The 26479-nt window shown below is 51.8% G+C and overlaps 2 protein-coding genes across 4 annotated transcripts in view; one reads left to right on the top strand and one right to left on the bottom strand.

The window, feature by feature from the left end:
- Positions 1 to 261: 261 nt before the first annotated feature.
- Positions 262 to 9842, top strand: APCDD1L (APC down-regulated 1 like). Its single transcript, XM_089895443.1, has 5 exons — positions 262 to 594; positions 791 to 830; positions 963 to 1101; positions 4047 to 4599; positions 9048 to 9842. The coding sequence occupies exons 1-5, from the start codon at positions 262 to 264 to the stop codon at positions 9816 to 9818; spliced, it is 1836 nt and encodes a 611-aa protein (XP_089751569.1). The 3' UTR covers positions 9819 to 9842.
- An 854-nt stretch (positions 9843 to 10696) lies between these two features.
- Positions 10697 to 26479, bottom strand: part of VAPB (VAMP associated protein B and C) — a 61517-nt gene continuing 45734 nt past the window's right edge. For 2 of the 3 annotated variants that reach the window (XM_022597451.2, XM_089897107.1), the window contains exon 6: positions 10697 to 25955. In XM_022597451.2, the coding sequence (XP_022453159.1) occupies positions 25797 to 25955 (159 nt within the window). In that variant the 3' untranslated portion in view covers positions 10697 to 25796. The remainder of the gene's footprint in view (positions 25956 to 26479) is intronic. The other variant, XM_022597450.2, reaches the window with a different exon arrangement.

The following is a 26479-nucleotide window of genomic DNA, read 5'->3' as shown; positions in this document are numbered from 1 at the left end:
CGTGACTGTGTGCTGGGGGGTGGGCAGCAGGGGGCACCACGCATTCACTCCTCACTCAGCCCACACGTCCTCCTGGGCCTCCTGGACCGGCCCAGCAGGTCTCTCCGGCTGCCCGCCATCTCCGCCAGGCCCCTGCGCCCCCCGACCCACTTCAGCCAGAGGCGTGGTGGGACGAAGTGCCCCGGGAAGGCCTGTCGCAGGAGCGGGGCCAGCGGGTCAAGGCGGCCGCCCCTGAGCGCAGCCTGTCGCTGTAACACCGGGATGCCGCCCTTCACCAGGCTTCCCATACATCCCGCCATCGGGGCTGCGTCAAGCCCGACTCTGAGCAGGGATGACAGTTTCCAGGGGAACTGCTGCTCTTTGGCAGCTGAAGGCCCTGGTGCTCTCACCTCTGAGCTGCTCCTAGAAGTGAAGCTCCCGCAGCCAGGCCTGGCTTGTCTCCACGAGACGAGCCCATCTGGAGAGGGCGGGGACCCCGGGCCTGCCCCACTGTTCACAGCCTCCTCCCTGAGGCCTCCGAGCCCTACCCTGGCCCCGCTGCTGGCCTCACGCTTCAGCCTGACCCCACCACACGCATCCCGAGTGAGCACCACGGTGAGCCCGTGGGGATGGACGACACCCGGGCCTGGCACCACGGAGGGACCATGAACGGAGCGGCCACGCGCGGTGGGCACAGGTCTGGCCGCTCCAGGGGCAGAGGTCAAGCAGAGCCCGGGCTCCTGGTGAGAGGGGGTGGAAGTCCCACCGTCCGGCCCCTCTGAGTCCAGGCTGCCTCCTGTCCCTGGTGCAGGGCCCCTCCGCCACTGCCCGGCGGCACTCGGCCACGGCAGGCAGGCGCGCAGAAGGCAGATGAGTCCCGAGGCTGACTCGAGGCGCCCCGATCTGGGGAGCCCATTGCTGGCCAGGCAGGTGAAGAACCAGGGTGTGCTGGGATCGCTGACCCGGGTCCGTCTGCTTTGCAGCCCACACTGCAGAGGCAGCCGGGATGGCAGAGGGTAGCCGCCTGCGCTGGGGACCACATTGCCAGCAGCTCCTGCCCAGCAGAGCGCCCGTCACCGCACTGCTGCCCCCACGCCTGGACGGGCCCTGGATCTCCACTGGGTAAGACCCTGCTGAGGTCACGCTGACCACAGGCCCCTGGGCTTGGAGGCTTCACCCACCCTGAGCCTCAGTGTCCCATATCTGTGAAACGGGCACAATTCGTGCAACTGTCCAGAGGCCTGCCAAGCACGTGCTTGCTGTCGCCCTCCCCACAGTGAGCCTGGCAGGTCGGGACTGTGTAGGGCATCCTGCCCCAGCCACAGACAGCAACTGGAGGAAATGCACTTGTTCCACACACTGATCACCTTCTGTGCAAACACTTATTGAGGAGCTACTATGAGCTGGGTGCAGGGGGGAGCTGCGGTGGAGACAAGCCCTAAACACAGAAATAAGTGACATAAACTTGAGATGGTGAAAGACATAAAAGGGAGGATGTGAGAGTGAGCGGCCCAGGAGGGCTCTTTCGAGGGCGGTCACAGAAGGCTTCTCGGAGATGGTGACATTCAGTCGAGATCTGAAAGGAGGAAGGAGTCAGCCATCCAGGGAGCCAGGGGCAGAGCCAGGCAGAGGCAGCAGCTGGTGCAAAGGTCCTGAGGCCGGAAGGAGTAGGCCAGAGAGGGCCCGGGGTCCTGCCTGCCCATCCAATTCTCCTTCTAACCTGACAGGCTCACCTGACCTTTCAGAGGCCTCAGTGCTGCTCCGGGGCGATGGGCTTTGTGCTCTGCCCTCATGTGCGGGGCAGCCAGCTGGGTCCTCCCTCCCAGGGTCAGGGAGAAGGAAGACGGTGTCCTCCTCCACACCTAGTACATCCCCTCCTCCCCGGCCAGCCCCTTGGGCCAGTCCCATCCTGGGGTCAGGGACTGGACTTTCCATGTCCTCCACGCACCTCCCGAGGTCAGGGGAAAATCCAACTGCCAAGCATCTGCTAGCGCACAGGGGGAGGAAGGGGACTTGAGTTCCGCAAAGAGGCTCTGGGTGCATTCCCAGGCTTTGCCCCCTCCTCGACTCCACAGGCCAGGTGGGGTTCATGCACCACTGGCCGGGGTCACTCTGAGACAGAACTGAGACATGGGGAGGATGGGGACTGGCTGCAGGCTGTTCCTGCCCCAAGACAACAGCATTCCAGAGAGTTCTAGAAACTTCTAATATTTTCTTCCTAGAAAGTCCCCCATTGTACCCTTCAGACAGGCTTTGCTATTTTCTGGGAGTAGCGCAGGGAAAGATCCAGAGTCTGGGAACCACCGAGCTGTCTGGTGTGACCTGCTGCGTTCCTTTGGGCAAATCTTCCCACCCTCGGGCATGTGAGTCACCTCTCTCCATTTTTAACTACTGCCTGTACTGGTATTTCCTTACGATTTTTCTTTAAACCAACTTGCTTTTGTTGGTGTAAATATAGTCATGCATTTTTATAGCTTTATTGGGGGATAATTGGTATACTGTACACATTTATAGCGCTATGATTATTTTTAAAGGAAGTGTAAGATCACTATGGCTATGGGGAGCTGAGCCACTTGCCATAAATGGGAGGAAACCATAAAAAGAAAGTCTGGGCTTCCCTGGTGGCGCAGTGGTTGAGAGTCCGCCTGCCGATGCAGGGGAAACGGGTTCGTGCCCCGGTCCGGGAAGATCCCACGTGCCGCGGAGCGGCTGGGCCCGTGAGCCATGGCCGCTGAGCCTGCGGGTCCGGAGCCTGTGCTCCGCAACGGGAGAGGCCACAACGGTGAGAGGCCCGCGTACCGCAAAAAAACAAAAAAAGAAAGTCAATGAAAACAAAACAACATCATTAAATTTTCACCTGATTCGCTGCCTGCCTAAGGCCCTGAGTCTGTTCACTTTGGGAGAAAAGGGAGATTGGTGTTAAAGGCACATGAACTCCAACCGTGACTCTCTCCTTAATATAACCAGAAAGACTGAAAGAAAAGGGTGAGTGAGAACATGTTTCTCCTGCTCCAGCAGCGCTGGTGTGAAACATTTCGAGAAAATAACAGTACAGGTGGCACCTGGTTAGTGTAGCATTGTGCAGGGGGTACCTGCCTGCTCTTTTTCCCGGGGAACTTGTCCACCATCCACCCCAAAGCCAGGGTGTGACTGGGGGTCTAGGAGTCATGGTTTCATCACCAGCAGAATAGGGCCCGGGGGTCAGGGCCAGCCTGACGCCTGGCTTTGCAAATGAAGTTTTATTGGCACACAACCATGCCCACCATGTACATACTGTCTCTGGCTACTTTAGCTCCAGAACCACGATCTTGAGTAACTGCCACAAAGACGGAAATACTTATTATCTGACTCTTCACTGGAAAAGTTCTCTGGTTTAGATCAACAAGCCTGTCCCAGATGTGGGTGAAATGTGGTGGCAGGGGGCCCGTCAGCTTAGCCAGGGGGGAGATTCACGATTCACTCAGCGAGGACCAGGGTTTGGGGGTCCAGTGTGTGCCAGGCCCTGGACCAGGTGCCAGGAACCCAACGGGGAGAGAACAGGCAGGACCCTGCCCCCAGGAGCTCAGAGCACAGGGCTCCCCAAATGGTGCGAAGGAGCCCCCGTTTCTTAAGCTCCTCCCAGGTGCCACCACTGTGCTGGCTGCTTCCTCGAAACCCTGACTGTGCATCCAGGGCCTCCCAGTCCCAGAGGAAGGAGCCAGGTGTTATCCAGGCTCACGATCCTCAGGAGGGACGGAAATGGGATTTGAACCCGGGTGCTCTGGCTGCAAAGCCTGTGTGTTTCTTGGGCCAAGGGGGATCCATGGGACCCACGGGGAGCCGGGCCAGGAGGGTGGATGTCCGCTGAAAAAGGCATTTGGGATGGCGTGAAGGACAGCTTCTGCTGAGGCCACAAGGCAAGAGTGGAAGGCCCCCAGCCCTCAAAGTGGGGCTGAGATCAGTTGGGGAAACTGAGGCTGCAGGCTCCCAGCCCTGAGCTGAGGCCTGAAACACAGGCTGCAGGAGGGGGATCCCGGAGCGAGGCTGGGGGACTCACTGCTCTGCCCAACCCCCCTCTGCCCCCGCAGCTGCGAGGTGCGCCCGGGACCCGAGTTCCTCACCCGCTCCTACACCTTCTATCCCAACCGCCTCTTCCGCGCCTACCAGTTCTACTACAGGGACCCCTCGTGCCGGGAGCCCGCCCATTCACTGCTCATCAAGGGCAAGGTGCGCCTGCGCCGGGCCTCCTGGGTCACCCGGGGCGCCACCGAGGCCAACTACCACCTGCACAAGGTGGGCGTCGTCTTCCACAGCCGCAGCGCCCTGCTCGACGTGGCTGGGCGCCTGGACCAGAGCCGGGCCGGCCGGGCCTGCGCGCGCCGCCTGCCCGCCGCCTGGGCCTGGCTGCCAGGGGCCCTGTACGAGCTTCTGGGTGCCGGGGCTGAGCGGGACTGCGCGGCCGCCCTGGGCTTCACCATGCACGAGCTCAGCCTGGTCCGTGTGCAGCGCCGCCTGCAGCCCGAGCCCCGGGACGCGCCCCGGCTGGTGGAGGAGCTCTACCTGGGGGACATCCACACCGACCGGGCGGAGCGGCGGCACTACCGGCCCACCGGTTACCAGCGCCCGCTGCAGAGCGCCCTGGTGAGTCTGGGGCCCCGGGAGGGCGAGCTCTGACAGCCTGTGGGATCTGCCCCTGCCTAGGGCCCTCTCTGCACAGCCCCCCTCCCCCCACCCCCCACCCGCACTGGTCTGCTTGCCTCAGGACCTTTGCACATGCTCTTCCCTCTGCTCGAGACATCTTTTCTCAGGTCTGGACAGAAGGAACTCCTGGGGAGTCTTCTGGAGTGTGGTCCTCCTGACATTCTCCTCGTGGACCCGGCAGGGTCCCTTCCTGCCCCTGCTATGCACGGGCAGGTCCCCCCTCCCTCAGTTCCCGGCTCAGACGTTCCCTCCCATCCCCACTCTGCACGGTTCCCAGCACCCGGCACACTCTGGGCTGCACTGTTTGTTTACTGGCTGGCCGTCTTCTCCCAATATCACCCGTGGCGGGGGAGGCCCTGTGCCCCTCCGTGTCCCCACAACTGGCCCAGGGGCTGGCGCACGGGCTGGGCCAGTAAATGCTGGTGAATGAACTAGGGGGGCAGCTCCTCCAGAGCTCTGCCAGGCGGCCGCACAGCCCTGGAAGGCCCCTCTGGAAAGCTCCATGTGGACCCACTGTTACCCCGCAGCCAGCGGCGCTGAGCGCTCCCTGTCATAGTAACATCAGGCGGAGAAGCGCTTTCTCAGACTGTTCTCAAGATGCCGGCACCTGGGCATCTTCTTAGAAAGCACAGTCAAGTTTGCGGGTCTGGCCTGGGATTTTGCATTTCTAACAAGCTCCCAGGTGGTCCATGGACCACCCTCTGGGCAGGAGGCTGCAGTCTAAAGGGAGATGCCCTCTCTTTGAGATGTGCCCACCCCAAAGTGAATTTCACGTAAGTCAATTAACCTAGACTTCAACTTAAAGACATCACAAACATACTCTCCTGATTTGGGGGAGATCTGATAGCCCTTTTTTGTCCGATGAGCACACAGGCAAAAAGAAACTGAACTTTATGTATGTAAAGTTCTCCTGGCACATAGCACAGAGCCTGGTGGGCAAGGCTAGGGCCTCGTGACCACTCCAGTGAGTCTGGTGAAACCCCAGGACCCCTCCTCAGAAAAATATTTGTAAAAGCATAAAATAAAAGACATGGGATTTAAACAGAAACCAATTCTATGAAAAGAGTTACCCAAGTCTTAAAACACTCTGAGGTGTGAATACTATGAATGGGAATTCTTTACTCTCCCTATTTCAAAGTAGCAATGAGTATAAACAGTGTTTCTAGTATCTGCAACACTGTTAATATGAGATCGGCCACAAAGCAGAAGTTTCCACTGAAGCTACAGGGGTTTGTTGCCCACATTCACAATTAGAAGAAACTTTTGATTTCAGGTTGAGGTTTGTAAAAATGAAGTCGAGGTTAGGACTCTGGGTTAAGAATGTCTGTAGGAAATACCCAAGGGATATCTTTCAAAAGTGAGAATGGACGGATGGATGGGGGAATGGATGAGTTCAGGCATCCCTGTCAAGTGCTCTTTGAGCCCACAGGCAACCCTCACATGTTCAGCATGTACTGAGTGCCTGCTGTATACTAGACACTTACGGAATTAAACCGGATGGGGCAACATGTCACCCCTGAGAGCAGCCTCTTGTCAAAGCATCCCCAGTGTGTGGGGGGGGGGGGGGCACCAGGTTTGAGCCCATCTGCTCTCCTTCTCCCACCTCCCTCCTCCCAACCCAAGATCTGGGTAGCAGAGAAGAAGCACAGCGTGAAGCCCTCGTGATCAGAAAATCAGCCTGAGTTCTCTTCGTGACCTCGAGACGATTCCCCTTTTGGCAGCCAATGTTCTAGGCTGGTCTGACGCCCATCCTTCTTAGAGCCGAGAAGGCACTGGTGGTGGGGTGATTACCGGCACCCACCACCTCATTAGGAGGGCACACTGCTCTGAATGCAGAGAGAACGGACCCCGGGGCACGGAGGATGACAATGTCATGTCTCCCCAGGCCAGGCTCTGGGGCTGCAGACTCCTGCCCTCCTGCTGCCTGACCAGCCAGGGTGGCCCATGCGACCTGCAATGCAATTGCCAAGCAGAACATACAGGACCAGCGGGGCCAGATGTATGGATGTTAAATTAAATGTTCACTCACCAACCGCCCCCCTCCGCATAAGAAAACAGAGAAAGGAAGATAATTTCACAGAAGGATACACTGCAGATAAACCCCCCAAGTAACGAATCAGTCATTACCTTATGCTCTCCGGAGCCCAAGCCTTGCCCACAACCCAAACCAGATGGTAAACATGAACATTTTTAGAAGTTAATTAATTGAAAACCAATTTGATTCCCAAATTCATTGCCTGGATATAGAATCCTAATCAATCAGTCACCACTCGAGCAAAATCATCTAAGCCTGGTGTCGCCTCTGGGAGTTAACTGGAAGCTGTATGTGCTGTTGGTATAACTTTACATAACAGGCTTAAACCAGTAAGAGTTTGGCTTGCACACAAGTGTGAGCTCTGCTGGCTGGGGCCTTGTTTATTAACACGTGCAACTCCGGACGTGTGCACAACGATGCCTGGAAGGTTTTTGATAGAGACAGGTACTTTCTTCCATCCCCTTCCAGAGCATCAGAGAGGGAAATGCTTTCTCTCTCCCTCTCTCACCTTCAAGTCTTGCTAGTTCTCCATTTGTTTCTGCCATGCAGAAAACTGCTTGCCCCAAATTACCAACCAGCATCCCCAGATGTCCTGTCTGCAAAAGATATCTCTTTTGAGGGAGAAGGGCAGCCCTGAGATTATTTTGGTGTAACGCACTATGTCCTGTCAATACACATTAGTGTAACAACAGTTGGAATGTGGGTTAAAATGCCTAAATTAGAGGAGACTCTTACCAGCCAGCGTTCCAATTACCTGCACTCCAGCTAACTACCCAGCTTTCTTGCTTCTTTCCGTCACAAACCTTTCTGTAGCCATTTATTAGCATTTCCAAGTGCCTTCTAGTCCTCTGGGTCAAAATCCCCCAAACCAAAAATAATATCGTTTTCTGTATTATGGAAAAAAAGGCAACTTTAGGTTCACCATAGAAATAAATAAGAAGAGCTTATAATGTAGCAATCCAAGATAGAAAAAAAAAAAAAGTCTGTTCTCAATCATCCAATATTTTCTTTCTAAACTGGAACTCCCAAATGCCCCCTTGTTTGGCATGAAACTCATCCAGCAGCAATCTATGGAAATCTTTTGTTTTTTGAACAAAAAACATTGGAGCTGTTTTCCCAGCTGGGGCTTCAAGATGCCTTTCCCCTTCCCTGTCCTGTGTGTACCCATGGCCCTGGGTGTCCTTCTGGAACTGCAAAAGCTGGGGATGCTTGCTTTGACAAGTGGCTGTTCCAGGACATTTACCTCTCAGAATGATGCTCTGAACTAAATTCTGGGCAGCAGCTCCCTTAAAGAAAAAAAAAAAAGTCTGTATCTGGTTTCTCTTTGGCCTGGACTGAGCTTTTACGCTCCAGAATGCAGACCGACTACTCCCATGCGACTTGGTTTAGCATCTGCTTCCTGTTGACTGTTTTACTGTAAACCCAGCTCATGAGAATTTATAAGACAGGGGCAACTGTAAATAAGGCCAAGGTGAGAGGAAAACAGCCTCGGGCGACTGAGGACTGTGGCCACACCTGACAACCAACGCAGAGGGGGCTGGGTTTCCGATTATAAATAACACAAGCATGAACATCTTTGTGCCAAATCTCTTTGCAACTTTTCAGCCACGCCTCAGCACAGACGCTCAGCAAGGGGTTCCAAGGGCATGAGAATTTTAGTGGCTGTAAGGTAACAGTGCATGAAAAGTGCTCAGCACAGCTCCTGGCCCTTACGAAGCACCTAAAAAAGAATGAGTTGGGGGTGGGGGAAGTAACAACAGGCAGGAGAAAGGCAGTAAACATGAACGGTCGAATTTCGGGACCAAGCAGGCCGGGTGTGGGAAAGGACAACTTCTTTCAAATCCCAGGACACAAGTTCCAACCGTCTCTCCTTCCTTCATTTGCCCAATACACCTGCTGCGAGCAGGTACTGTGCTAGGCCCTGGCGATGGAGCAGCCACAGAGAGACAGACTGGGCTTCCTGGAGCTCACTCTCCAGTGAAGGGGAAGGAGTGGAGAGCAGAGGAAATAGGGCGTGACACGTCCCTGAGCACTAGAAGGGGCTGAGGCCCACCATACAAGGGGTGGTCGGGATAAGTCTCTCTAAGGCCTCTGAGCTGAGACTGAGAGGTCGGGAAGGAGGCAGCCAGGCTACGTGCCGGGGGGAGTTCCGGGTAGAAGCAGCAGCAGGTGCAAAGGCCCAGAGGATGGAGGAGCCGCCTGAGGTCCACGAAGAGTGAAGTGACCGTCCGGGCTGCAGGGAGGGAGGGAAGGGGTGACGGGCGGCCGGGGGCGGGACCCCGAGCCAGCCCGCCGCGGGTGCACCCTGACCTCCCCGCCTCGGAAGTCACCGCCTTCCCTTTGTCTCTGCCAGCACCACGCCCGCCCCTGCCCGGCCTGCAGCCTCATCGCCCGCTCCGACGAGCACCACCCGCCCGTGCTGCCCCGCCAGGCGGTCCTGCCCTTGCGCCTGGGCGGCCGCTGGGTCAGCCCCGGGTGCGAGGTGCGCCCTGCCGTGCTCTTCCTCACCAGGGTGTTCACCTTCCACGGGCACAACCGCTCCTGGGAAGGGTACTACCACCACTTCTCGGACCCCACCTGCCGGCAGCCCACCTTCACCATTTACGCAGCCGGCCGCTACACCAAGGGCACGCCGTCTGCCAGGGTTCGTGGCGGCACCGAGCTGGTGTTCCAGGTCACGCGAGCCCGCGTCACCCCCATGGACCGGGTCACCACGGCCATGCTCAACTTCTCCGAGCCGAGCAGCTGTGGCGGCCCGGGGGCCTGGTACCTGGGAGCCGAGCGGGATGTCACCGCCACCAACGGGTGCCTGCCGCTGGGCATCAGGCTCCCCCACGTGGAGTACGAGCTCTTCAAGATGGAGGAGGACCCCCTCGGGCAAAGCCTGCTCTTCATCGGACAAAGGCCCACTGACGGCTCCAGTCCCGACACCCCGGAGAAGAGGCCCACATCCTACCAAGCACCCCTGGTGCTCTGTGACAGGGTGGCCTGGGGCTTCTCCAGGCCTCCGCGGCACAGGCCTCTACTGCAGATGCCCGTCAGCGGTGGGGGGCTGGGCCCCCCAGCGGCCCCTCTCCCCTCCCTGCTTCTGGTTCTCGGGCTGGCCTTCCTCCAGTGGCTATGAAATTGGTCTCTGACTTCCAGACGGTGCCTCAGGACACTCGTCCGACCCCATGGACTCCCTTCTGGCACAGACTCCTCCACCCGTGACCGTCCTGGACAGTTACACAGCCCGGCCTGCATCCTAAGTGGCTCAGCACCTGAGTTTCAACAGCGCCTGCAGAGTCTACACCACGGCTAGCAACTCGAATCATGACCACAAACTCGGGCATCGCAGCAACGCCAATTGCTCCGAGTTCCCAAGCGCTCACTCCCAGCTTTCCTGGGCAGCGTGCGGACCAGCGCCAGGGAGTGGACCACACCCGTCTCCCTGCCCGACGGCACCCCAGTTCCCTCCCTGAGCCCTTGAGATTCAGTGAAATGGAAGCACGGTTCTGCACGCGCAAGCTGCCACTGCTCTGCTGAGTCTTGTTTAAAGATTATTAATTTGAATTTAGCAATACAAACTGAAACCCGAGCCATGAATTAAAGATGCTGCTTCGGGCTCTCGGTACGTCTCAGCTCACTGGCAGGGGGCTCGGCTCGTCTCTTTGGGAGCCTCTCGGCTTTCTCGAGTCGTGACTGCTGGTGTTTTGTCTGCGGCTGCCTGTGCTTCTGCGAGTCAGGCCTCGAGCTGTCAACACGGCGAGCGGGTAAATCCAGCCCTCCCCGGCCAGGAAGCAAATAAAGGCAGCCCCATCCACACCAAACCCCAGCGTGTAGGGCTGGCAGCCGGGGTCAGGTCTTTGGAGGAAAGCGGCGCTGCCAGCCTTTGGAAAGTAATTAATACTAATGACAGCGGTGACACTAATGTGCTCTGTAATTAGCCCTGCACAGGCGTCCTCTGTTCTCAAGATTCCCTGTGCTTGGCTGACAAGGAGGGAGAGAAACCTCCGACGCGTCTTTGGGACCATCCTAGGGTCAGCGGGCTACCTGGCCACATCTGGAGGAGGAGGGAGCAGAGCCTGCTCGCTGCAGTGCTAATGTGCTCAGAGGGGGCTGTCATCAAGGTGGGGACAGGCTGTGCCTCTCCAGGGACCCTGCCTGTGTTCCCAGGGCCTCATCGGTACACTGTGAAATTAGCTGGCATCCTGGTGGGCTCAAGGGTTTCCGGGATGCTGTGCCGATGATTCACGCCCTCCTTCTTCTGCCCGAACCCTTGTCTCTGGCTCTTATCATGGATCTTGAACAATTGTCTGTGAGGCTAATGGTGCTTTCAGAGGGAAGCCCTTGTCCTCTGTTCGGCTGTGTGGGGTTCAATCAGCCCGCTGAAATTGCCCTAACTTATCTACACAGCCTTCTTAAAAACAAAAGAAAAAACCCGAGTTAATATTCTCTGTAGGTCTCAGAGAGCTATGAGTGTTCGTGGCATATTTACCAAAGTACAAGAAATAATTCGTTTATTTACAGTCTCAGACTGCAGTGGGTGGTGTGGCAGTGTTCCTGGTGGGGATGAGGGTGGGTGGTGGGAACATGTCCACGGCTGAGCAAGTCTTGTATCCAAGGCTTAAGGCAGCCACACCACCATTTATCATCAAATTTGAATCTTTTAATAAAATTAAACAGCCTGAAAAATGTTCCTGCTGGTTATTAAAGTCAACCAAGGGGATTATGGTTCTAAAGAAAGGAAGTGAAGTGTCTTGAGAGAACGTGTGAAAGAGAATAAAACAAGTGGAGGTAAACCCCAGCTCTCTCTGTTATGCACCTTCACTTCACGCCACTGCCCTGTCCTAATTAAAGCTCTCTGGGGGCTTCCAGTGCACACAGAATAAAATCCCAGGTCTAGCAATACCTCCCCTTGCCCTGGCTGCACTGGGGTTCCTTCTGTTTCTTGATCACACCAAGCTGTTTCCTGCCTCAGGACCTTTGCATGTGCCACGGCCGCTGCCCAGCACCTCTTCCCCCAGATCTGCAGAGGCTCAGCTCCCCTCATTCAAGTCTCAGACCACATGTCACCTCCTCAGGGAAGCCACCATGAGCATCCCCCAACCCCCACCCCGAAGAGCAGCCTCCTTTGGCTGGCTGTCCTATCTATCCATCCCATCACTCTGCTTTCTGTTCTTTATAACGCTTACTGATCAGTGTCTGACTTATCCACACTTATTCTCTGCCTCAAGGGAAGGACTGAGTCAGTCACTGGGACCTCTTCCAGCAGCTTCAGCTGTACCTGGCCCACGGTAGAACTTCAATGAATACCGTCGGGTAAACCAGGTCGTTGGTGATCCTGGTTAACCCTCGCCAGCGAGGAAGTCATTGCCACACGCCTGGCATCCTGTGAGGGAGGCCCCACAGTGCAGGGTGTGACTCTGCAACTTGCAGAGAAAGCAGGCTCGGAGCAGAGAGGAACCAGCCCGAGGCCGCCGCAGCCAGGCCCCAGAGCCTGAGAGCTGAGCCTCCATCTTGGGGTGTCCCTCTGGGACTCTGGTCCCTGGCAGGGGTGGGATTCGTGACCATATTTGGGGAAAGCAGTTCAGAGCTGCTTTGTGGGACTGGCTGGGCCTCCCCTAATTAGGAGGCCCGTGCTCAGGAAGAGAGAAGGTTCCTGGCCCCATTGACTGGACTGAGGCACCCTCCCATCCCCAGCTTCTTGGTTCTGGAGCATTTGGTGCTGACAGAAAATCCCAGGCTCTTTTCTCCCGGGCAAGAAACCATGCTTCCCAGACTCTAGGCTCCAGTGAGGGGTGGGTTTGGGGTCCAAGGGCTGAGGGGACTCTCCCAGTGATGGGGACCCACCTTATTGTTAAGTCTGGACCCTCCACATAGAACCCAAGATAGCTTTAAGCAGAAGAGGCGAAAGTAAAACCCACAGTTGTAGTTCAAAACAAAACAAAACAAATGTTCTCCATTGTATGTTCAGCCACGTTTAAAAGGAAAACAAAAACAAAAACAAACCCGTGCAGTTTGTAATTTCATAGCACAGGCTCCCAGGAGGGTAAATGAGTATTTTTTGGTTTTGTTTTTAATAAAAAGTTTAAATTGTATACAGTTCTCAGAGGCCCATTAACAGATGCTGGCTATCAAAAGAAGTTCTTTCTTTGCTTTCTGTAAGCGAATGTGTTTCATCTCCCAGTGGTGCTGCTGGCGTGATCGACAGGGCTCACGGTGACGCGGGCTGTGCTGTGCTGCCCCGGGCCCTGGGGCCGCTGACTCAGGCAGGAGCCGGGAGGGGCAGCGCTTCCTGCTGCAGGAGGGGCCGTGGCCCAGGCGGGGAGGGGGTGGACCTGGGCAGCAGCATGTGACCCCTAGTCTGCCCCTGATGGCCTTAAGTGACAGCCAGCCAGTTCCTTGTCACCCATAGCCCCCATCAGATGGATGTGAGCATGGAGTCAATCACCTGCCAATACTCCTGAGGACTCACCTTCTCAGCTTCCAGGTCAACCCTCCTGCGACCCCCGGATTCCCCGGATCCCCCTTTTGCCACCTCCATCCTCCCTCAGCCCCAGCCAGGTGGCCTCCCTGCTCTCTGGAACTCGGTCCCCCTCAGGCTCGTTGCCTCAGCTCCCCGCTCTCCCTGGAGTGCTCTGCCCACCAGGGCACCCTTTCTATTCCACCACAGCAATTTTCAGGGTCTCTAATACCCTATTTGCTTGTTTCCTTCTGTCTGGTCAGCCTCCCTCATCGACAGCACGAGTTCCTCGACAGCCAGCCCTTGTCTGCCTGGCTCCCCACTGTGCCCCCACGTGTGGAACGGAGCCTGGCACAGAGTAAGGGGCTCAATAAACACTGATGACTTGAAGAAATGCTCTGAGACCTGGCCGGAAGTACTCTGAATTCAAGCATCAAGATGATAACCACATACTTCAAATAGCAGCTTGGAATTTTTTTTTTTTTTCTTTTTAATAAGATGGGCGGAGCACAACTCTGTGATCTTGAGGACACCTGTCTTCTGCTAGCCAGGCTCTCTCTAGGAAGGACATTAGGGACTGCTGTCCCAACAGAGGGGGAAACACGGCCTGACATGGGGTCCCCCAAGAGTCCACCTCAGGTTTCTCATACTTAACAGAGGTCAGGGAGACTGGGGCCCCTCAACCTCACAGACACACCTAAGACTCTCCTTCTCGCTGCTTCAGTTTCCCCACCAGCAAGATGAGTTGAAACCTGGTAATTCCCGGAGCCACCCAGCCTCAACACCCAGAAAGCCCATAGCTGGCAAGTGAATCCGGAGGAATCAATGATATATATTCTAGGAGAAATGGCTTTAAGCCAGGAAACTCTCAGTGAGGATGGATCTTTTCTCAGTGATGTCGTATTTACTTCCTAAGGGCTATTAATTAACAACTTACTACTCTTCCGCTTACATTTGGTATTTTTTTTAATCCTTCAGGAGGAAAAAAGTTAACACAAAACTTAGGTGGTTATTGCTTCTGTTAAAATCAGCCATGCCAGTTTAATAAGACCTACATATATTGACTTAGCACCTACCACGAGCCAAAGACTATACTGGGTGCCTTGGAAGGACGGTCTTCCAAACTTCTGACTAAAGTGGTCAGGTAGAACACATGCTTTTCTCTCCAATTCCTTCTGAAGTCCCAATAAATTACAGGAAAAGAATCAAAAGGCACAAAATCACACAGATAAACAAAAAAAAAGGAAAAGACAAAAGAGCCAACAAGAGATGTCAGCAAAATTCTGGAATCTGGAAAGCTGATGGGCCACTTATCATGGACAGCAGGCTACAGAAAGCAAAAGAAAAGGGCTGGCAGGTTGATCAGAGGGGTAGAGCTCAGAAGCATGTCTACTCGTGCTCTGAGCCTTAGGAATTGGTGGCCCAAGGCGCCTCAGAGGCGGGAGAGCGTGGGGCTGAGAGCAGGAGGACCATTTGCAAGCCTATAAAAGGAGTTTTGCCCCCAGACTCTCTCCCTAACCCCTCTAACAGCCAGCAGTTTAACCAGGGGATCTTCGTACGTGGAGACCACCCAGGGCAAGGTCAGGTATGAAACTGAAAATAGAGGGAGTAAAGACAACTCTACACATGAAACAGTGAGGTTGTACAGTCTCTCCCTTCTTAAGAGATGACGGCCGGACTAATGCTGCCAGGAAGGAGGCTGTAAGATTCCTCTTTAGAGAAATGAGCCCAGGGTAAACCAACTACAGATACTGACAGCTAGACATTCCCCCAAAAGGTGTCTTTTAGGTCCCTACCCACTTAGCTTTCATACAAACCCACCATTCAACAAATCCCACCCTTCACCCATGCAGCTTCCCATCAGCTTTTTAGTGCTTCACTAATAAATACCTAAGGATGGTCAAGGGTAACCAGGCATTTGAGAAAACCTCCAAAATGACTGTGACACAAACCTAGTCCAAAGTGAGTCGTAAGTAGTAGATAATGCAAGAGATAGAACAACAAAAACTATACTTTCCTCAGCGAAAAGAATGTTAACCTTTTAAAGACCACAACCATTTTTTAGTCCCTCATATAGAACACCAAAATGAAAGCTTCTAGAACAACAACAAAAGAACGATAATATCCACGGTGAAAAGAAAATTATATATATATCTAGCAAGAGCAGGGTGCTATAAACAAACAATAGTAAGTGGAAAAGAAAGAATTCTTGAAAATGATAAATACGTTAGCAGAAAAAAAAATCAAAAGAAAGTTGGAACTTAGAGCTGAAGAATTTCCCCAGAAATAGAAAAAGGATCAGGAATTAAAACGGCCTTAGACTTCTTAAGGGCAACACTGGAAACTGGTAATCAGTGAACAATGCTTCAAAATCCTCTGAATGATCGCCAGCCTTGATTTTTATAACCAGTACAGCTATCAACCAAGTGTGAGGGCAGAATGGAACACTTCCAGAAATGCAAAGTTCTCAGAAAAATGATCTCCCACGTACTCCTCCGTCAGAAACCTGCTAAAGGATGTGCTCCACCGAAGGGAGGTAGTAAAAGAAGAGAAGGCTAGAGATGCAGAAAACAAGAAATCCAAAACCCAGAAGAGAACAAAGGGAGTTCCCAAGATGAAAGCGAGGGAGGAGCCCTCCTGGGCTGAGAGCCGTGCAGCAAGCCTAGGAAGCCGTCAGTCCAGAGAGTAGCAAGAGAACGCAGAGCTCCAAGGGGGGACCTTTCTAAGAAGAAAATCACAGACTACCCGATGTGCAAATGTACTCAAGAGACTCATACTTCTGTCAGAGTCTGGGGCTGAATTTATCATAGAAACTAAGCAAACAGAGCACTGAGATTTAGTTACTCCGAGGGGAAAAGGACTGTGGATAAAAGGGAAATATAATCATAGAACATACAAGGCAGAGCTGTGAACAATATTTCAAGTAGTCTTAATCATGCAAAAGGATGCCGACACAGCCAGAAATGATGACATAACACTCTGAGAGGGGCAGGGATGGAGAGAAAGGTTATTGGAGCTAAATCCTTATCCTCCTTAGAAGGAAATCAGTAAACAGTATCTAGACATGAAAAACCAAGAAAAAGTAATACAGGCACATTATTCAGAAATATAGAGGTTGATACCCAGAAGAAATTAGTGCTAAAACGGCTGCCTCTAGGCAATGGAAGCTGGGAGTGATGGGGGTCTGCTGGGTTTCATTATGAGCCTATTAGAACGATTTGGCTTTTTATACCATGTACACAAAATGCTTCGGTTAAAAAACAAAATTAAAAATACCACACGACCAAATCCAATGACAAAACCTAGAACGTCCCTTCAAATTGCTCTTAATCCAGTAAAGGGCCAGAGAGTTGGGGGGACAGGGGTGGTGGGGTAGGGACGGTGCCGTAGAGCAGGCAGTGCCAGATGGTGAGAGAAGATAACATCTTCAGTCTGCAGAGTGGGCTTATCCTCCATGTCTGAGACTGAAGGGAAATACCCAAAGTGTGACAGGGCCACGGGGCCTGGATAGCTATTCTTTGATGGCTTCATCTTTACTAATGGAAGATACTTCTATGTTTTGGAATCACGTTTAGGACTGGCAATGTGACTGCAAGGAGGGGCTTAAAATATAACGGTCGGTCTTGGTTTGACTTTAAAAATAGAGTCCTGCCTTGCATACACATTTTCCTAACATTTTTGAAATAGCATAAAAGTACATTTTTGCAGAAGTCCGTAACACTAATTTTGTATTCCTCCAAAGTTTTGCTGTTTCTCTGCTTCTTTGACGTGACCTTAGCAGTCAAACATCGCTAAGAAACAGAAGTTCTACTTGAAAAAAAAAAAGGAAGTCTAGACTCCGAGTACAATTTCCGAGGGTATTCTCAGTTTCTGACGGGGCATGTCACTCCCGTTACAGGACCCTGGCAGATTCTCAGGGAGATTTGTCTTCTAATGCACTAACGAAAGCTAATGGCAAATTGGTGTGGTTATTTCCTCAGAACAGCACCTTTTGTCGTTTGAAAAGGCCTCTGTTTCACAGCTTGGATTTTAACCCTTTAAGGATTACCACCATTTTCAGTCCCTCTTACAGAAGCTCCCTATGGACTGGGAGGCTGAAACATCCCACCCCATTCGCATCCTCTGTGGAGTCCATAGTCAAAGGACCCCAGGAATGTGACACAAGATGTTCGGACTGGTGCAGTAGTGAGGCTGCTAGTGTAGGTCAACAGTCCAAGCTCAATTCGTTGGCCACAAAGGGCGATTTCCTCCCCCTGCCCAATCCACTTCTGTACCCTTTGCTGCACGTGATTTTCCTATTAGTAAAATCATGTCTAGATTCCTATTTGCACATTCATAAATGTGTGTCCTCAGAATCTTCATCTTTGCTCTCCGTTATCAGCCCTTTGTGTGGCCTTTTAATGTCCCTGCAGATCCTTTACCGTATGAAAAGCTGCTCAACCTCATGTAAAGGAACCCCAAATTAAAGCCGGGAAACCAAGTGCGCTTTTCAGATGAGCAAAGATCAAAAAGGTGGACGATGCAACATGCTGGTGAAGAAACAGGGAAGGAGGCAGCGCTGGGACCACGTGCTGCCGCGTCCTCTGGAAGACGATGTGGAGTCACAGGACCAATTTTACATGCAGGCGCCCTTTCCTGTTTCTCTTCCAGGAACTGTCTCATTTACAGGGGAGTCTGCTGTGGCTGTGTTTGCAGCAGCGAGACCAGAAATGACTTAAGTGCACCTCATAGAGGGCTGGTTAAGGAAATGATGGGCACATCACCCAGAGGAGAACTACAGAACCATTCAGATGTGTTGTGGCCATGAAACGATCTCCAAGATGCATCACAAGTCCACACGCAGCACTCAGGATGGGGCAGGGCGTGTGGGCTGCCGCTTGTGCGCAAGGACACACGAGGGCTCTGCGTACACAGGCGCACAGCGAGAGGCTCTCTGGAGAGAGTCCAACAAGAAAGGGTCACAGGAGCCCCTGGAGAGGGGAGCGGGCCCGGGCCCGGGCCTGGGCCTGGGGGGTGGGGGGCACTGACTTGGAGCTGTCTATCCTTTGGTCTTGTATGAAGTCTTACTGTTTGCATGTGTAACTTTCCCCAAAGAGGTTAAAATGTTTTCAGGAATGTTTTAAAAAGATAACATCAGAAGATGGAGCCTATCGGCCACCGCTTAAAGACCATCACCACCCCACCTCGCAGGCTTGGAGGCAACTGGACACCAGTGGGCAATCAGTAAATCAATGACAAACGCCTCCCCCAGTAGGAAAAAACGGGGATGCAGGTCTGGCCCCCATGCTGAAGCTCTCTGGGCAAAAGTTTCCCCATCAGTAAAATGAGAAGGTTGACCTAAGTCATCCCATAAGTCTGTTTTTGGGGCACAAAATATCTGATTGCTCACTTAGGCCGATTCCATGTCCCCAAGAAGTGGCGAGAGAGGGCTGCGCCGTCTTCTCCAAAGCACAGCTAAACTGCCCACAGGCCATCCGTTCAAAATAATCGCACACTGAAGCATCCTTTAAACACATTCAGAGCACAGAATTTATTGAACATAATATGGAGATGGCTAGTACAGAAGTTCATGCCTCAGCAGGGCAAGCTTCATCAGGCTGACACGGAACATGTGAGAACATGCTGTGAACGGCTCTCTCGAGCGGGCCACTGCAGAAATACACCTCCTTCCCTCCGGAGAACAGAAAATTAGCCATAAAACCGTGAATTTATTACATATCAGATAACCAACACGTACGATGGTGAAGAGTCCTTTCCTACACCAGCTTTTTAAATGAATTCCATGTCAAAACAGGGCATACAACTTAAAATATATAAAAGAAAAATTATGAAAACGAAAGCATTCTAAGACACCTCTTAAAATACTCAATTCCCAAAATGTTAACATATACTGAAGGCAGAATAAAAATCCTGATCACAAACCACAGAGATCTCTTTTCAGGACAGGGAGTGACAAGAGCGAGATACAAAGCGTGGAAAGAACAGCACGTGTGACTGAAACTACTTCTTGACTCAAAAATGTTGAGAGGAGGTGAAGGGAGCATTTAAATAAAAATAGATCGTTTTGAGTTTCCTGAAGAAGTTCCAAATGGCAGCAGTTTTAAACTGTCTTTAAAAAAAAACGAAACACTAGCAAAAGAAAGGAGAACCAAATGTATTCTGCGTTTTTCTATGTAGGAACGTGAGTCACCTTACTGAGGCTGCTTACGAATGAAAAACACAAAAACACACTCTTTCCCACTGAGTAATTTCCCAGCATCTCATTCAGGATCAGACACAGAGAAGGTAAATTGATCAACGTTTGCTGAATGACGGAGTGGTGAAAAGCAAGAAGCAGTTCTTGTACACATGGTCTCAGTAGGACAGACAGTAAACTCTGACCTTTGAATCCAAAGAAAATTATCAAGGGGAAAAAAGTATTTTTAAATGAATGCTGCACTAGAGGTTAACAGCCGAATTTAAGTTACTTCTAAAATACAAAAGACAGGGCTTCCCTGGTGGCGCAGTGGTTGAGAGTCTGCCTGCCGATGCAGGGGACACGGGTTCGTGCCCAGGTCCGGGAGGATCCCACATGCTGCGGAGCGGCTGGGCCCGTGAGCCATGGCCGCTGAGCCTGTGCTCCGCAACGGGAGAGGCCACAACAGTGAGAGGCCCGCGTACCGCAAAAAAAATAATAAAAATTAAAAAATAAATAAAATACAAAAGACAGATGGGAATGCAGGCAGCCAGTTCATAAAAAGAACCAGGCCTCTTCGTATTACACGGAAAACCGTCGAGTTGATGTGAGAAACATGCATGCTAATTTATCATCCTAAATCACAAAAGGCTATGCATTCTTGTTAGCACTAAGCCTTAATGAAATCGGGTTAAGATATCTGATTTGTCTCCCCTAGTTGGCAGCTGCTGAAGGAAACAAACAAACAAAAAGTAACCTGTTCTGTTTTGGCTATCAGTGAGACGAAACCCTCCGGGGCCGCAGCTGCACCTGCGGGAGCCGGGCGGAGCTCCTGCCTTTCAGGATGCAGAGGTGAGCAGGACAGGGGAGCGAGCATCAGCCTTGCACCCACCCACCCTGAGCCAGATGATTAAATACACATCAACCCTGCGGTATGAGAAAGTAACTGTAATACGGTATTGTCACAGGATCAATGTTTCCTGGTTTAAAACCAAACATGAGCATTTACTTAGCAGCAGAAAACTATTATCCCACAGCACTGTTTTATTCAACTGACATCTTTTAATCAAAGCAATCCATATTGTGGCAACATTCCAAGGTATCATAATTGCAAATATACACGGCATGTCAGATAACAGCTGTATCTTTGTTGCTTGTTCTTTTTTCCTTTCCTACTGATTGGATGCGGGCATTTTCTGATGCTTATTTCCACTAAGAAGAAAACCTGAAGTAATTATACTGAGACAACTTCTCATCCACCTCTACTGGTTTCACTTTTAACTCTTACACACAGCTGTTTGTGTGTGCTCACGTCTTCTAAATTTTTCAGAATACCTCTGTGATGACAATAAGAAGGACACCTCGCTTTTCAGTGGCGGGGCCGTAGCTAACAAGAGTGGGGTCTGTGTCGTCGGCACGGGGGTGTAGGGCCTTGTGTACCCCAACTCCTGGTCCTGGAGGCCAAGCCTTGCGTGCTAAGTACGCGGCTGGTGAGATTCAGACGCAGGAGGAAAAGGGTCTGTGAATCTCGCTGGAGATCCACGTTCACAGCCTGCCCAGTCTGCCTGTCCGCCGATGTGCCTCATCGGGGTCTGCTATTACTGGCTCCCTCCGGTGATTTCCCGGAGAAGCACAGCGCTAACTCGGGGAGAGGTCTGAGACCAGCGGCTCGGCTGCTGTGAACCTCAGCAGGCCACTTCTGTGACACCAATTTTAATGAACTGCCTTCGCTTCCCATTTAATTCACAAGTTTCGTAAAGCCTCCCTGGAAAGCCTTCTCATCATCACCTCGCTGAGACAAGCTAGTAATTTTCTTTCTCAAGCCCCCAAATTCATTCCCCAGGAGCATCATGCAGAGATCTTCAGGCAGTGAGAAAATGGAAAACGCACATTTCTTCACTGCCTGAAGTGTGCTTAGTTTCAAAAAGCAAAATACAAAGCATCTGAAGGAGAGTCCTGATTCTGTCTACTTTATCTTTAAAATCACCGCAGAAGGGACGAAGGCAAACACCTGGAAGGTGGACGAAGGTCAGCGCTGCTGAGATCAGCCCCTGTGAATTCACCGAGGCCTTTCTCGCCGCTCCTCTGACTGGTTTTTGTGGTTGAAACAGCGTCTTGGCGGTTTAGGCCCTCGCAGCAGGCTTCCCAGAGACTGACTTCATTCCAAACGAGAGGTTCTAAAAAGCCGCCCCGTTTAACCTCCCGGAGGCTTCATTTCCTCACGTGCAAAACTAGAGCCCTCACGCCCCCATCCCCATCACAGTCGTCGTGAGCACTAAGCCAGTGAGTGAACCTATCGGATGCTCTGCACGGGGTGGGAGGGCGTCCTAACAACAGCGACTTTCTCTAAGAGGTTATTGTCAAAGCAGCTCTGGCTGAGGAAGGCTTTTAAAAAGACTAATAAGTTTTCTCCAAACCCAATCGGGCCAGGAACCCTGAGGGACCCCGCTTCTCGTGGGGCACACGTGGTCCCAAGCCGCCCTTTCGGGTCTTATCGGATCTGCGTGCCCTGAGCTGGAGTCTTCCGTCTACCGTGCAGGGGCCTTTCTAAATACGACCCCATTCCCGCTCATCTCTCGGCAGCAGCAACCTCGGCCCAAGCTTCACTGAGCCAGGCCTCCTCAGAGTGGGAACTCTTAATTCCATGTATTACTTAAAGCTCCTCCTCCTCTAGCCCGACTGTCTCAACAGGAAGAGGCCGCTCCCGCTCCAGGGCCCCAGCGAGACGCGAGTCAGTGAACGGCCATCACCAGCAGGGGGAGCAGCGCCCTCTCCACCTGCCAAGGTCTCGGAGGTTAAACGTTACTCAAGCGTTCAAGGTGACTTCCAAGCCCAAGTCCCACCTTGCTCGTTTTTTTAATTTTCTTTTAATCAAGAATTTCACAAACAACCCACAACCAGAAGCTTGTAATTGGGCCAGTTCTTTGGAGAAGGAGCTGAAGATGACAAAAGGCATTCTATTTTGGTGTGGATTCTGAGTTTGCAAATATAAAGATTTTTGTGTGCAAAAAATACAGGCACCATTTGAAAAATGTTAAGCTACTTACATATGGTACATATGCTATATATATATATACACACACACACAGCTTGTTTTCAAATTAATTTGAACGGCTATTTAGCTCTGAGCTATCACCTCATTCAGTTATATATGACTCGACACAGCCTGCAAGTCCAGTACTGGTATCTTCCGATAGCAATTCTGTTCCTGGGATTTCTTTGAAAGCTTTTAGGTTTTCACGGATCACTGGAGGTTCTTCATTTTTCCCCCTTCTGTGTTATGTAGGTATAAGCCGTCTCTCTAGGCATCAGCTGTCCACTGGTAAAAATCAATTTTGATTTTATCAGTATTTATTAGCACTGGTGCCAGCAGTTTAGAAGACTAGAGAAGGAAAACATGCAAACTAGGAGGAGAAAAAAATGAAAGCCGGGTCCTCATACCTACAAATAACATAGCCTGCTGGTCTTTCAGGTATTTTGTAAGGTGCCGAGGGAGCTTGAATTACCAATTTTTAAATTCAATCAATAAAAATTTACAGGACTCTGTTACTGCTTGCATCTCTCCCGTATCTGCGAGCCCGGTGGCGGGTATTTCTAAAACAAGGGCACCACTCTCAGAGGTGCCGTGAGCCAGTAACCAGGGCAGCAGGCACCGGAGCAGCCTGACTGCGCCCGCCCAGGCTCCCTTCCCGGCCAGCACCCTAACCAGCTTCAGCCTGGCTCCCTCTAAGCCAGTTTATTCCAGTGACTTGACTCTCACCCTCTCAGGACAGAACAGACCACGGGGCAGGACCGCACATCCATCTACCTGCTTTACTCTCATTTTCCAGAAAAGACACCCAAAATGTGCATGCTTGGGACTTCCCTGGTGGCGCAGTGATTAAGAATCCGCCTGCCAATGCAGGGGACACGGGTTCGAGCCCTGGTCCGGGAAGATCCCACATGCCACGGAGCAACTAAACCCCTGCGCCACAACTACTGAGCCCACGAGCCATTAACTACTGAAGCCCGCGTGCCTAGAGCCCATGCTCTGCAACTAGAGAAGCCACAGCAATGAGAAGCAGCACATACACCACAACGAAGAGTAGCCCCTGCTCGCCGCAACTACAAAAAGCCCGCGCGCAGCAACGAAAACCCAAAACGTTCAAAAATTAAAAAAAAAAAAAAGTGCGTGCTTCTCCAGGTTCGAGATCTTGAGTGTCTGTGGCTCTTAAAATGGTCCCTGAACCAGAGCGGTGCCTGCTCCACACACGTTCTCCTCCCTGACACACACTTCACCGACCAGGGTCACTGGCATGGTGTCCACTCTGCCCGTCACCACCCTCCTCCTCTCCCTGGGGCGGGGGGGAGATGTTCCCTTTTTCCACTCAGTCAAAAAGCTCAACAGCTGCTCACCAAGTCCTGGCCCCTAAAGCAGAAAGAGGTTTCACAGGGTCATTAGTTTTAAGAGACAACTTTGGATTTTAGATTTTGATTTTTAGCTACACACACACAATGCCACCATCCTTGGAGAAGCTGAATTCCTTCTAGATGCACACGAAACACTTAGTCACTTCCAAAGACCTAAAACACAAGTGTCCCAGGTACTCTTTTTGAGAACTTGGTCACTCGACTACAGGCGCCAGCAAACTCCAGTCTCACGGGCCAAATCCCAGCAGCTGTTCTTGTGAATAAAGTTTTAATGGCACACACGGCAACACCCTTTAAGAAAATGTTTACCAACTCCTGCTCTATAGGAATGGGACTGTACTGCACCCCCAGGCACTATTTGAGGCACCCCCCCCAATCACTCTCCTTTCAAGGTCATGAGGTATTAGAAGCCACATGAAGAGTAATTCGTTGCAACTCCTACACTCAGATAGGTTTTACTCCACTTGGAGAAAACAGCAGGAAGCACATGCTTCCCAGCTCAGTCTTCTCACTCCTTTTCCTAAGTACCTGGGTCCACACGGAATAGAGACTGGAGACTAATTTATAACCGGGCAGCCGGCCTTCCATAGCTTCACGCCATGGGTGTGTGGTGGAGAACGAGGTCTGTTCAACATTTACCGCGAGTTCTCAGAATGTACAGTAAACATGTTATTTCTCATCGATAGGGTTCATTTTTAAAATCAACCTTCCAATGACAAAATAATAATGATAAAAATAATGTCTCCCTCCCCCCGCCATTTAGCACAAGTGACAAAATGACAAAAGAACTCTTAATTTGGGGGCTTTATTTTAATTTTTTTTTCTTTTAAAGATGCTACATAGTCAAACAGAATTGGATTGGTCTTTTATGGCATAAAATTAATTCACAAACTCTCAGTCACTACTTGATGGATTATCTGACGTTTCTCTCCCACCCCCTCCCAACCCCACCGAGCCGGTTTCCTCTCTGCTCACCCCTCTGCTGCCTGACTCACATGCCCTGATCCCCAGCTAGGGCCACACGGGGAAGGTCAGGGCCACACTGGGGCACGTGTGCTGAAGCGTGAGTGGTGGCTGAGGAGTGGAGAAAGAAAGAACAGTACAGAGATCGGCTACCCTTCCCCACAGAAAGCGTAACCTAGAGTTGACTGCCACTACTAAGCACTTCCCTCCCTATGAGAGTCGTTATTTATTTGCACAGAAAACCACTTCTCGGCAGCTGTTTTCCAACGTTCCAATGTGTGTGTACGGCCCAGAACCTCCAGCAGCAATTGCCAGCTTCACCCAGCAGAGTTAGGTAGCACAGGTGATTTTAGGCCACAGAGTTAATTATAATCTTGTGACAAGAAAACATGAGATGAAATACATTAAATAAGTTAAATATGCATTAAACATCTCTGAATAACAATTCAATCTCATGACATGAACCAATGGTTATCTAGCTTGGTCCCTTTAAGAGAACAAAGCCTTCACTGACTTCTATTTCCAGAGTATTGGGTCACTCGGGCAACATACACCTCCCAGCATAGCTGATGCTGCCACAGCGCCGTTCTTCTCGGCCTCAGACTCTGTCCATCAGTCCCTGGCAGGGGCAGACATGGAGGAGCAGCCCGGAGGGAGCGAGCAGTGCGGGGAGGACGCCCTGGGGGGGGATGCGCTCTCCACCGCGCTGGGCTCCAGCTCCCCGAGCGCCAGCACCAACAGGCAAGGAAGAGTGTCGTGTTGGAAGAGAGGTGACTAGCAACATGGACCAAGGCTACAAGTGTTTAAAATGACATGTACAACATGCCAGTCTCATTTAATCATGGTTTCCCTTGTCATTAATAAGGATCATTCTTTTCCCCCGATCATTTACTATACGTGTTAAACTTTCTAAAAGATTGTTATTTTATGTTCTATGTGTGTGTGTGCACGCGTGCGGCAGCACACACGCGCAGGGAGGGGTAATTTAAAGGCAAGACCTGTGAGATGTCATCATACATTAACTTCTTTTTACACGCGGTTATGATACATTTAAATCCCATGATATGGCGGAGCCATCAATCCAATTTACCATCCTTTGCCTGCTGCCTCTACAAGGCGACCTTCCCTATGATTACACCGACGATAAAGAACAAAACCACCAGCGCGAGTAGCCGGGTGCTGAGGCCCTCCTCCTTCCCAGCCGCAGCTAACACGGGAACGGGGCTGTTGCTCTGCGCTGCCTTCCTCATCCGAAGTCCATCTTCTTCCTACGGGAGCAAACACACGTTTCAAAGACAGTCCAAGGCACCGGAGCAGCAGTCAACTGTACAGCTTGGGGGACGCGGCGGGGGGGGGGGGGGTGATGCCCAGACTCCATCACATGATGAGGTCCAACCTCCTCGTTTTGCAAATGGAGAAACAAGCCTACGCGGAAGAAGAGACTGTCTTGAGGCCACCACAAAAATACTGCCAGGAGCCCCTCTTTTCTCCCATCCATCCTACACAATGCTGCTGGGTACTTTTTATACCACACATCTAAGCAGGGGACTCCCTGGTTCCCCATGATTTACAGAAAAAAACTCTTCAGAGAAAAGAATCACAAGAAACGACCAAGTGGGGGACCTGGAAGCTTTCAAAGGTAGAGCTCTGTATATAGTTGATATCTGATGAGTTACAGGCAGACTGCTGGATCAAAACTGTGATGTGTATAATAGTAAAATGAGCTTGATACATGCATCTCAAGTATTTCCTACTTAACGCATGGAATTCCCACCAAAGAAATGACTCTCTT

The sequence above is a fragment of the Delphinapterus leucas genome, chromosome 15, assembly GCF_059928025.1.
Source record: "Delphinapterus leucas isolate spDelLeu-1000000601 "Yukka" chromosome 15, BTC_Dleu_Yukka2, whole genome shotgun sequence".
NCBI classification, from domain to species: Eukaryota; Metazoa; Chordata; class Mammalia; order Artiodactyla; family Monodontidae; genus Delphinapterus; species Delphinapterus leucas.
Note: the sequence above shows the minus strand (reverse complement) of the source record. Positions and strands in the feature narration are given on the sequence as shown.